We start from the raw sequence: 13,018 nt of genomic DNA, 5'->3' as shown, positions 1-13,018 counted from the left end.
CAACCGCTGGGTCAAAACAACCCAATAGCTGGGTTTATCCCTTTTTAACGCAGCGCTGGGTTATATTTAAACCAGCATTTTTTAGAGTGTAATATTGACATATTTTTTTAATTCTTTATTTAAGAATGTTTCCATATTTTTAATGATTCTTCATTTAACTCCATTTTAAAACCCATATTTTAAAATGGATCTCACCCCACAGTATTGCCTTCCTTTCCATTTTCAAATTCTAGTTTTGACAGCGAAGATTATTTTATTACTCATAATTCACAAAAATGACAGTTAGATTTCCATCTTGCCAGTTTAAACGAGTAGACATTATAATTCATAACTCCACCCCTGCACAAAACATAAACCGCATATTGTCTGTGGTGTTCCCAGATGATCTCTGAGTGCTCTTCATGGAGACAGCGCTCATACGAATCATTTGAGTCCCGCAAGCACAGATGACAAACTGGCTCTCTGGCTGACCTTCACTCCTTCACCACAAGGACGCTTTTAATTTGAGTCTGCAGCTCTTGATACTAAGCGCAGCATAGAAGGACGTTTTTTAACAGCACAAACACACCAGGCAAATTGTTAGCAAATGGAAGTGCTGTTTAGACTCGGCATGCCACGTGTCGTTCTGTAAAGCAAAAACCAAATTACAGGCTTATATGGTACATTATATACCAGCTCTTTGTCTTACTGTTGAATGAATGCATGCTCTTCAAGGTTTACGAAGGGATAATGGCTGAGGAACGAATGATGGCACCTTTCACAACACAATACGGATTAGCAGGAATACAAATGATTACTGTGAGGTCTATACGGTTAGTTCAGATATTCAAGAGTTCAATTGAAATATTCATAACTCATGGTTTAAATAAAGCAAGAGATGAATATGAAGGTTTGAAATCCAGTGTGAGGAGGGGGTATCAATATGTAGGTAATCTCCTAAGAGGGGCAGGTAATCTGCTGCCTACTATTTGTATGTGTCGCTGTCATATCCCTCCACAGTGGGGGACACATTACGGAGCCCATCTAGTGAGACCACTTATAACTGAGGACCACGGATAGAAGAACTGGGACGACTGCCGTGTGTTTTCAGTGTATTTGACAGCTCTGAAACACCTCGCTGAGGCAAAGCGTAAGACTTACCTCAGCAGATACCACTAATTTCTTATTGATCTAGTTCACATTTGATGTACACTGTGGGTGAGATATTAAATCATAATCTTTTCACAGTCACTAAGGCCTCTGTTTATCTCAGCTAATCACTATGCACAGAAACAGTTAACTTCAATACTATGACATAACTATTCAAGTGGTGCTTGACTTTATAAAACTGACTGCCACAATGCTAGAGTGCTGTGGGTGGTTGCCACCGTGTAAAGTGGTCACTAGGGTGTTCTTAGTGGTTGCTAGGGGATCCAGGGGAATGTGATGGGGTTGCTAAGTAGTTGATTAATGGTTGATGGGGGTTCTGAGTGTTTGCTAGGGTGAGGGATAGTAGCTAGATGCCTGCTAGGAACTGCTTTGGATAGTTGCTAGGGCGCAAAGTGGTTTCTAGGTTGTTCTAGGTGGTTGCTAGGGTGATGGGTAGGTGCTAGATGCCTGTTAGGATGTTGTAGATGGTTGTTATGGTGCACAGTGGTCCTTAGGTTGCTCTAGGTGGTTGCTAGGGTGATGAATAGTAGCTAGATGCCTGCTAGGATGTTTTAGGTGGTTGCTAGGGTGGAAAGCGGTTGCTAGTGTGATGGGTGATGGGTAGTTGCTAGATGCCTGGTAGGATGTTTTGGAAGGTTGCCAGGGTGCAAAGTGGTCACTAGGGTGTTCTTAGTGGTTGCCAGGTTATCCATGGGAATTTGATGGGGTTGCTACGTGGTTGATATATGGTTGGTGTTCTGGGTGATGTCTAGGGTCTCCTGGTGGTTGCCAGGGTGTTCAAATGGGGGTTGCTGGTGGTTGTTAAGGGATTCTGGTGATTGACAGGGTGTTCTGGGTGGTTGTTGGGTGCATGCTAGGGTGTTTTGGATGAATGCTGGGTGGTTAATAGGGTGTTCTCAGGGGGTTCTGGGTGACTGCAAGGGGTTGCCAGAGTGTCCTTGGGGGTTGCTAGCTGGCAGATAGCGTGCTTTGGGTGATTGGTAGGTCTCCAGGGGGTTGCTAGGATGTTCTTGGGGTCTGCTGGGTGGTTGATAGGTGGCTTCTGGAGTGTTTTGTATGGTTGCTAGGTGATTGCTTACTAGGGTAAGTTAAAATAGGTGGAATTATTCTGGTCTCTACATGATATGACACAAGTCCCACCCTCACTGTAAATCTACAGGATTTTTTTGTTTTGTTTAGTTTTGTTTTTATTTTGGAATTGAGAGTGTAAAGTATCATTTGTGACAAGTTACAAGCCAAAGTTCAGTGCTTGGGGTTATGGGTCTCTCACATTATTGTGCTACTTGCCTTATTTCCAATTAAATTGTTTTTCTGCACTTACCCCTTACTCAAAGATAAACGACTGTGTCATTAGAGTGGGGGAAAATGGCCGGATATATGTCCATAGACATAATTAAAGTCGATCTGACATGAATATATATGACAAAGTGACATTTTAATATGCCTGACTCTGACTTAGTGCTTTTAATGCTGAGCTTGTCTCTGTGTGAGATACAGATCTAATTATTTCTGTGTGGGCGTGATGTGTGCGTCTCTGGGTAAGGTTTGACAAGGGGCTGGTGCAGATGCAAAGCCGTATACCTGAGTGGGTAATGTCTTTTGTTTTTTGCCTCAGCCACTCCCCGTCACCACAGCCAAAGCTGTCATGGACGTCCCAGAGGAGTTCTGGTCATGACTCCTCCTCGGTTAGGCTTTGGGGGGGTAGCATCTACATCTCAATCTGATTTGTGATAGGAGGCCCCACGTGTGTGTGAGGAAGAGAGAGAGAGAGAGTCGGACGAAACCAGTAACCAAATAAGCTGAGCCGAGCAGATCTAGAAGGCAAGAGAGCCAGAATGAGATATAGAGGTTGAGCCAGTGAGGGAGAAAGAGAGAGAGTGTGTGAAGCTGGCTGGCAACAGCACACATGCTCAAGGAGAGAAAAGAGGACAGCAATTATTGTATCCAACACCCTATAGCTCCTGCTGCTGTCGGCGTCACAAACCTGCTCTTCTCTCAACCTGGCCTCATCCCACTGACTTATATGATTGATCCGGGGGAAAATGCTGAAGTTCCGCGCGGACCGGAGAGTGAGGTAGGTAAGGCGGGATGTTGGGAGCGAGTCAGACAGCGGTGTGAAGGGAAACTCTGAGCTGGAGGTCAGGCAGGACTGCAATGCAGTGCCAGCTTTCTCGTGAACTATCTTTATGAGATATTGAGGTTTATTCGTGTGAAGTTTGCGTTGCCTCGTGTGTCCTTCCTGGATTCCAGTGAGGACGCCTTTATATGCTCTGTTCCGATGCTGTTAAATCATTTCTTGCTTGCTAAAGACTCCAGCATTGATTAGTGGTCATATTAGCGATGTTTATGAGCGGATAAATGTTGTGTGCCTCTATGTAGGTTTATAGGTTACACACGAGCGCGCGCGATCAGTTGCAAGACCACATCGGAGCATGCACATGTGCGCTCACACACCTCAACCTGATTTCGGTGGCTAGGCTGTTGTGCTAGATTTATCCTCTAGTGTTTTATGGAGCGCTGGGCTCTGTTATGTGTACCTTTTTGGTGTCAAGAGGTAGATGCCTTCGGCATGAGTGTATTCTTGGCTTGTGCTTCTTGTCCTCGACCTATCAGGCCGCATGTCTGTGTGTATACAGAGACTGCACAGACTTTGAGTTCTGTTTGTGTTGTCCTTAAGTGGTTGACGCCAAGAATTTGGCATGTTGTTTGAGCTCACTTCTATGGCCCACTTATACAACACTGAAGAGGTGAGTCTGCTGTATGTAGGAATAACAATAAACTGAAGAGAGCAAGATGAATAGAAGGACCTCAAGTCTAGTGTCTTTACAGGAGATCCAAGAAATGGTTAACTGAGAATCATTTTTAGCCTTTGGTTAACACATTGATTTGGGGTAGTCAGGATTTGAGATTCCAAATGTGTAAACTTAGGGGTTAAGTTTCTTACTTGCATATTTAAAAGGACAAATGAAGTATGTGACTTGTACACGTGTGGAATTGTTGCCTCCTAAATTTGCTAGTACAGGTGCATCTCAATAAATTAGAATGTCGTGTAAAAGTTCATTTATTTCAGTAATTCAACTCAAATTGTGAAACTTGTGTATTAAATAAATTCAATGCACACAGACTGAAGTAGTTTAAGTCTTTGGTTCTTTTAATTGTGATGATTTTGGTTCACATTTAACAAAAACCCACCAATTCACTATCTCAACAAATTTGAATACTTCATAAGACCAATAAAAAAATTTTTTTAGTGAATTGTTGGCCTTCTGGAAAGTATGTTCATTTACTGTACATGTACTCAATACTTGGTAGGGGCTCTTTTTGCTTTAATTACTGCCTCAATTCGGCGTGGCGTGGAGGTGATCAGTTTGTGGCACTGCTGGGGTGGTATGGAAGCCCAGGTTTCTTTGACAGTGGCCTTCAGCTCATCTGCATTTTTTTGGTCTCTTGTTTCTCATTTTCCTCTTGACAATAGCCCATAGATTCTCTATGGGGTTCAGGTCTGGTGAGTTTGCTGGCCAGTCAAGCACACCAACACCATGGTCATTTAACCAACTTTTGGTGCTTTTGGCAGTGTGGGCAGGTGCCAAATCCTGCTGGAAAATGAAATCAGCATCTTCAAAAAGCTGGTCAGCAGAAGGAAGCATGAAGTGCTCCACAATTTCTTGGTAAACGGGTGCAGTGATGTTGGTTTTCAAAAAACACAATGGACCAACACCAGCAGATGACATTGCACCCCAAATCATCACAGACTGTGGAAACTTAACACTGGACTTCAAGCAACTTGGGCTATGAGCTTCTCCACCCTTCCTCCAGACTCTAGGACCTTGGTTTCCAAATGAAATACAAAACTTGCTCTCATCTGAAAAGAGGACTTTGGACCACTGGGCAACAGTCCAGTTCTTCTTCTCCTTAGCCCAGGTAAGACGCCTCTGACGTTGTCTGTGGTTCAGGAGTGGCTTAACAAGAGGAATACGACAACTGTAGTCAAATTCCTTGACACGTCTGTGTGTGGTGGCTCTTGATGCCTTGACCCCAGCCTCAGTCCATTCCTTGTGAAGTTCACTCAAATTCTTGAATCGATTTTGCTTGACAGTCCTCATAAGGCTGCGGTTCTCTCGGTTGGTTGTGCATCTTTTTCTTCCACACTTTTTCCTTCCACTCAACTTTCTGTTAACATGCTTGGATACAGTACTCTGTGAACAGCCAGCTTCTTTGTCAATGAATGTTTGTGGCTTACCCTCTTTGTGAAGGGTGTCAATGATTGTCTTCTGGACAACTGTCAGCTCAGCAGTCTTCCCCATGATTGTGTAGGCTAGTGAACCAAACTGGGAGACCATTTTGAAGGCTCAGGAAAGCTTTGCAGGTGTTTTGAGTTGATTAGCTGATTGGCATGTCACCATATTCTAATTTGTTGAGATAGTGAATTGGTGGGTTTTGTTAAATGTGAGCCAAAATCATCACAATTAAAAGAACCAAAGACTTAAACTACTTCAGTCTGTGTGCATTGAATTTATTTAATACACTAGTTTCACAATTTGAGTTGAATTACAGAAATAATTGAACTTTTCCCAACATTCTAATTTATTGAGATGGACCTGTACTGTTGGCTAGGTTTTTAACCTTTTCTCTGTTAATGAAATTAAACAGAGCGTGAACGTTTATGCAACTGTACATGAATATTTCATGCAGGAAGATTTGTTTAGTTTAAGATTGGTTGTTGGTTGTTAACTAATTGCTGTAACATGCTAGCACCTTGACAGTATAGACATGTAGCTCAAACAGCAGCTAGCAACTGCAAAAACTGATGAAATGTAGTTAATGTTGTTCTGGACAAAAAACATCTCCCAGTTGTGTAAATGTAGACATTTAGAACTTTGAATCAAGTTAGAACAAAAGTTTTAACCCCAGGATAAGCATAGTGTGAAAAGTCTTATAGAGGTCATTGGGTCATTTTAGCTTAGCAATCATATTTGGTTTAAATATGGATTTAACTCTAGCTAGTTGATTATTATCATCATGTGAAGCTCACTATATTTCACAGTTATAACATTAAATGCATTATATTTATTGTCTTCATTTGTTTAAATTTACCTTGACTTGAAGACAACAGGGAAAAATAATTGCTAAATTATGCAAATAATAAAATGCAATTAGCCATATGCTGTAATTCTGCATCATTAGAGTAGCATAATAAATAGGCTTATAAACTTTTATAAGGAAGAAGAAAATGTTTACTATATAAATTGATGTCGGTGTGCAAGGCCAGCATGGATAGGTTTCATTCTCAAATATTTTTAGTGCTGTGTTGGGTCACCATTTGCTAATTTGGTACTATTTATATGCTATTATAGTATTTTTTTAATACGTTGAATTAGCTTTTATTAATATATTTTCATTTTGCTTTAAGTTTTTGTAATTGTGTTATGTTTTTGTAATTTTTATAATTCGTTTTTAAATATTACTATTTAACTCTGTTTTTATTTCAGTTTTAGTGTTTGTCATTTTTGTACAACATAAGCTGATTTTATTTTCAGTTAGTTTGTTTATAATTTTCCAGCTACTTTTTTAATTTCTTTTGTTCATCTCATATTTAAATTGTATTTAATTTCAGCTTTATTTCAATTAACAAAAATAATTTTAATAGTTTAGTTTTAGTTCACATTAACAACACTGCACTAGTCCAAAGCAAAATCTGCTTCCTGTAGCAAAACAAGTCTAAATTTCACTTTACTCTAACTGTAAAATGACTAAAATTATATCTTATGGCCTGGATGTCCTCTAAATGCTAGTTTTGATGTCTGTGCATCCATAGATCTCTGGGTAAAACAGGTTAACCAAGCCCTCACAGAAAACAGAGAAAAAGTATTTGCTTGCTCGCCTCTTGTAAAATCAATAGCCAGGAAAGTGACAGGCAGCAATGAAAACACTTGTAGGATTTACACCCGAGAGGCGAGTTACAAGTGTACATCCACAGGGAGTATACACGAGCCGAGGTCAGAGAAATTGTGACAGGAAGTTGAACTCAATGCAGGCTTCAGGCGTTGCATATGGACAAAAGATATGTTTTCTCTGAATACAGAGTCAATATAATAGGTGTATATGAACTCTGACATGTTCTTGTTGATATTTTGCCATTGAGCGCAAAGCAGTCAACACTTAACAGGCTCTTTCACGAGGGCTGACAGCCATTAATTTCCACAGCAGTTGTCTCATATGGACTTACAAAGAAAGTGGCCATGTATTGATCGGATCTGATGTTGTAATGCTGAATTATTAATAAAGAAGGGATGTGGCTGCTGTGAAACAGGTTTGAAGCCACTAGAACAAGTCGTGGAGCATCTTAAACAAATGAAAAATCAGTTCCAGCTGCTGTTGGCTTGATATTCTACCAGACACCGTTTATTAAAAAGATTGTTGTGGCTTTATTGAAATGTGTTTGTCAGTGAAATCCTAAGTGGCTTTTATTTTCTTCTCAGTCAAAATGACCCTAATGGAACAGCTGGACACCAGCAAGTGATCCAGACACACCTTGAAGAGAACGGACCTTTGAAACCCTTGCTGTGAGTGATCTTTTGTTTATTCATTTGTAAATATGCTGCTAGCTTTATACTCCCTTTGCTAAATCTGTGACATGTTGAATAAGAGCTTATCATAAAAAGTATTTCAGCTTGGATGCATGCTTAATTATTTCTGAAAACAAGCTCACCAAGAATCTTCCTTCAAAATTGACTACAATTATACTCTTACAAATTAAGGTTCTTTACAGGCATTGATGGTTCCATGAAGAACCTTTAATATCAATGGAAGCTTTTCATTCCACAAAAGGTTCTTTATAGTGGAAAAGGGTTCTTTAGATTATAAAATGTTTTTCACACACAAAAAAAAAGTTCTTTTAAGAACTGTTGACTGAAAGGTTCTTTGAGAAACCTAAAATGGATATTCTATGGCATCACTGCAAAAAACCTCCTTTATTTTTAAGAGTGTATGCCTTTAGTCCAAAGGGTTCATGAACTGTAATCATTTTAGTCAGGGTATGTGATTTCTTTTTAAACACACTGCAGTGCCATCCCCATTTTTAAGACAAGTGATTTGCAAGTGTAATAAATGAATAGTTCAATTCAGCAGTGACATATTAAATTGATGAAAAGTCACTGAAAGACACAAAAGACTTTTACATTTGTTACAGAAAAAAAAGAAAGAAAAAAGCTGTCCTTTTGAACTTTATATTCATCCGAAAAATCCTGAAAAAAATCAGTTTCCGCAAAAACATTAAGCAGCACAACTGTCTTCAACATTGATTTAAAAAGTTTCTTGAGCAGCAAATCAGCATATTAGAATGATTTCCGAAAGATCATGTGACTCTGAAGACTGGAGTAATGGCTGCTGAGAATTCAGCATGAAACGTAATTTTATTTGGCCAAGGAATTAGTTTACTTGCTGCTAAAAACGTGGTGTTCGCAGCGGTCACTGTCATTCATGTCAGTGGAAATCATCAACTGACTTCCGTCTCTTTGTTGCTGCAAATGTCAGTGTGAACGCCCATAATGAGACAGTTACCTGTCAGACCAGCCCTGTTTTGTCTGCCTTTTTGTATAATAGCCACTATACAGTAATTATACACCTGCGAAAACATAAATAAATACAAACAAACAGCACTGTCAGGATAAATTACCCTGAAAGCATTTTATTAATTACTCTTGAACTATGTCATATAACGTGCAGGATAAACATGTCAGGATTTCCTTGATTTCCTCTATAAATTTACTAAAACATTCCTCCTGGACAAAGAAAATGCACTTACAGTACTTCTCTCAAGATCCCACTCTCCTCCAGATCGATATAATATTGAGTCGAGAGCCAATAGCACATTAATAAGGGCAATGCCATTAAACCAAGGTGCTTCCAGGATTTCATTTGATTAATTTCCTGATACGACGCAGGAAGCTGCTGTTTGCAGCGATGGCTAAATAAAGAATAGATAATTAGCACAGAGATGTTTCTAGTGTGGGTATCATGTCCTAATGTAGTAATTGTTATTGTCGTGTGCGTGTTCCCACTTTGCGCTAATGATTGTGTGTGTTTTTATGTCCTCATTTGATCTGTGCGATCTTGCTCTGTTCCATATGTGTTTATATGATGTTCTTTGCTTCAGAGACTCATAATGACTTGCGTATGCTTATAAACGACTGCGGATGGTAGCAAGCTTTCCAAGATGGAAGCTTTAGCCTCTGGGCTTCTCTAGGGGATTGTAAATTCATCTGTCTTGCTGGTCGGTGGATCGAAGGCTGTTGGAGAGGGCCTGGGCGTCCCAGTAAGGAGATCAATATGATTGAGCTGGGAATGCAGGCCTGCATCCACCAACAAATTCTTACTCTTTCCTTCTCTCTTCGCCACTCCAATCACATTCTTCGTGAACCATCGGCCTGTTTTTAAACTGCAACCTCAGGGGTGCGGCCTTGCGACGGTGCCAGTTGGGAATAAAAATAGCTGCGCCCCGAATGCCTGTGTGCTTCCTTCCCATAATCCCTCAGTTTTTCACCAGTTTGAGCTCAGTATATTGGTTTGAAAATGATTTCTCTGCTTTGGTGCGTTGAACGCAGGCAGATGAGAAGTTTGTTACGGTATCAGAAGCTGGGATGGCTCAGTGGCTTTGTTTGTGTGCTCACAGGAGATCTGATTCGGAAATGAACGGCAAGGCGGGTGGCAGGAGGCCCGTGAACAAAGTCAGTGAAGCAAACAGCAATGCCAACAATCTCAGCATTGTTTCTGAGATGCCCCCAGACTCCCAGAACTGCACACGGGTCAGTACAGCTGCTGTAGATGAACTCGTTTCTAGAAATAGACAGTATTTATTATTCATTTTTAATTTTGTTATTACTGTTAGTAGTAGTAGTAGTAGTCACAGTAGTGATAAAACTGTTAATAATAATATAGTTATTAATAATATTTTAATTTCTATTAAATATGCATTTTTAAATAAAATATTTCTCCTGTATTCATTAATATTATTTAATGGACCTCAGCTAACATCAACTAACAATGAACAGCTGTATTTTTATAAACTAACTTTAACAAATAAATACTGTAATATTTTAATTATTTAATTTTATTTAATTTTATTATAATTATTATTGAATCTGAATTTTAAAATAAAATATTTTTCTTGTATGTTAAAATTATTTAATGGGCCTGTATTATATATTTATTTATTTATTAAATATTTATGTATAATTTATGTTGTACAAATATACATTTTTAAATTTTGGCTGAGGTACAACCATTTGAAAAATCTGGAATCTGAGGGTGCAAAAAAATCACCTTTAAAGTTGTCCAAATGAAGTTCTTAACAATGCGTATTACTAATCACAAATTAAGTTTTAATATATTTACAGTAGGAAATTTACAAAATATCTTCATGGAACATGATCTTTACTTAATATCCTAATGATTTTTGGCATAAAAGAAAAATCTATAATTTTGACCCATACAATGTATTTTTGGCTATTGCTACAAATATACCCCAGCGACTTAAGACTAGTTTTGTGGTCCAGGGTCACATATTATATTATATACCAGATTATATACCTATTTCTATGTTATCTTTAATATTTTTTATTTCAGTTTTAGTGATGTTTATACTTCAACTTATTCTTTTTCATTTAGTTACCAAAGCAACATTTCTCATTTTTAAATTAGAAATAACATCTAACATTTCTAATTTTATTTTATGTCAGCTGGATTTTAATTAATAAAACCTAAAAATATTTTAGTTTCTAAAATAGAAACTGTCATTGTTACCCATAATGTGTGTGTGTGTGTGTGTGTGTGTTTACTGTTAGTGTTATTATGTAAACACTCCTCCATGACTCTCCCACCAGGGCACGCGCACACCCACACCCAAGCGAGCCGCCATGTTTGGGAAGCGCTCCAACTCCATGCGACGCAACCCCAATGCTGAGGTGGCCCGGCAGGGTTGGCTTCACAAACAGGTACTATTGCTCATCCTTAAACCTCACCATCATCCACACAAACAAAAACACTCACACAGCCCAAAGCCATAACTCCATAATCCGCACTTAAGCCACTCTCTTTCAGAAACGTCTAGGCACTTAGATGTATTTCAAGGCCTTGATTTTTTTTTCTTCTTCTCATTTTCTGTAATGTAGGCAAGCAGTGGTATGAAACAGTGGAACAAGCGCTGGTTCGTGCTGACAGATCGATCTCTTTTCTACTATAAAGGTAGGTTGTTTCTATAGATGCTGGTTTATGCAGAAGTCATGAATTTGATGAAACATTTAGTGAGTACCCCGGAGCTCAAAATTTGTATGATTTTAAAGTATTTTTTCCAAACCAGTTTGTTCTGTAAAACATTTGAATTTACCCAATGGCGTTACTTTAGCACACTGGCTGTGTGCTGCCAATACTGGAGAAGAGAAGTATAAAAGTAGATCTATAATGACAGTCTAGCACAAACACACAACCTCTATGAAGCCCTTAGGAAACTATTATCTGTGCTGTCAACGAAAAATGTACCGTGGTGTTATGAAGCACTGGTTTTGAAGAACCTTGAGTTAATGCTACAATACTGTTCAAAAGTTTGGGATCAATATACTTTTATTCAGCAAGGACACATTAAATTGATTTAAAGTGACAGTAAAGACATTAGCTATGTTTCCATCCGCCTATTTTTATGCGCATTTTGGAATATCGCATAAAAAAGATGCGCGTAAATTCTAAAAATGCGCATAAAAAACTTATGCGCACAATTGAACATTTATTGTTTCATCTGCTTGCTCAAAATTCACTGAAATAGAAAACAGTTATTTGAAATTGTAATAATATTTCACAATATGAATGTTTTTATAAATAAAAATGCAGCCTTTGTGAGCTTAAATAATAATACAAATTTTTGAATGTTAGTGTACTATATATATGAATACTTGGAAAGCACCATGATACAGCCACTGAACCTTTTTTTTTTTTGTAAGGGTTAAGTTGCACATCAGTAGTTTATATTTTTGTGCTGAGAATAGAGGATTTCATGTTTAGACATGTTTGTTTTGTCATGTCTGTTATTTCTCATGAACTCGGTGATGTTGTCTTGACAGCCGCACAGGCTGATGAGTTTTACAGTACATAAACCTGAAGCATCCAACTTGTGGTTCCCTTCCACCCGAGGCATAGACAAGACATTAGTAATTACATTTGATTTGCTTTGGGATAATTACATGTTTTTACATGACATTTCAATTTGCATATATATTCAGCTTGTTATTGGAAAAAATTCAATGAAGCCAACCCTCTACATTGCGAGTAAATCACTCGCATAGCGCTTGAGAGTTTCGCTCTCCGCCAAGCGATCTGTACTATTTGGATGCGCTCAATGGATCATGTCATGTACTCAATGGATGCGCAGTATGTAGCACGCAGCGCACCTGTATTTGACGTACCGTAAACTAGTGTGAAGGCGCACGACTCGCCGTCGCTTTAAGGCAGGCGTACACGGTGCGATTCCGCAGGTCGGAACATCGTGAGCTCTGGCACATGTCATGATTGAGTTTATCCGAAAATCGTACGGAGGCAGTCACACACGACACGAATTTACTACGATTTTACAAACTCTGACGTAAGCATTACGTTTCGCGCCATTCATAAAAATATGGATTCTGAGGAAGAAATAGTTTTCTTTGTAGCAGGCGGCTTGTGACGTCCCCCCCAAAAAAAAACGAAGACAAAGGACATGGCAAAGAGAATGGCTGAAAAGCAGAGAAAAGCATGGACTTTCTGTTCTTCATAAAGAACTCAAGGGAGTAGGCCATTTCTGAGTTTCTTCTCATTTTGCCGGAAAGACAACAGGCATATTCAT

The 13,018-nt window shown here is 38.9% G+C and overlaps 1 protein-coding gene across 8 annotated transcripts in view; it reads left to right on the top strand.

Annotated features, from left to right (window-relative positions):
- Positions 1-13,018, top strand: part of LOC107727758 (pleckstrin homology domain-containing family A member 6-like) — a 100,302-nt gene that overhangs the window by 49,285 nt on the left and 37,999 nt on the right. For all 8 annotated transcript variants that reach the window (XM_016537731.1, XM_016537732.1, XM_016537728.1 and 5 more), the window contains 4 exons: positions 7,629-7,712; positions 9,821-9,953; positions 11,031-11,141; positions 11,319-11,391. In XM_016537731.1, the coding sequence (XP_016393217.1) occupies positions 9,837-9,953; positions 11,031-11,141; positions 11,319-11,391 (301 nt within the window). In that variant the 5' untranslated portion in view covers positions 7,629-7,712; positions 9,821-9,836. The remainder of the gene's footprint in view (positions 1-7,628; positions 7,713-9,820; positions 9,954-11,030; positions 11,142-11,318; positions 11,392-13,018) is intronic.

Source organism: Sinocyclocheilus rhinocerous, unplaced genomic scaffold (genome assembly GCF_001515625.1).
Source record: "Sinocyclocheilus rhinocerous isolate Xijiao unplaced genomic scaffold, SAMN03320098_v1.1 scaffold576, whole genome shotgun sequence".
NCBI classification, from domain to species: Eukaryota; Metazoa; Chordata; class Actinopteri; order Cypriniformes; family Cyprinidae; genus Sinocyclocheilus; species Sinocyclocheilus rhinocerous.
The sequence above is the reverse complement of the archived record's forward strand: the minus strand, read 5'-3'. Positions and strand labels throughout refer to the sequence as shown.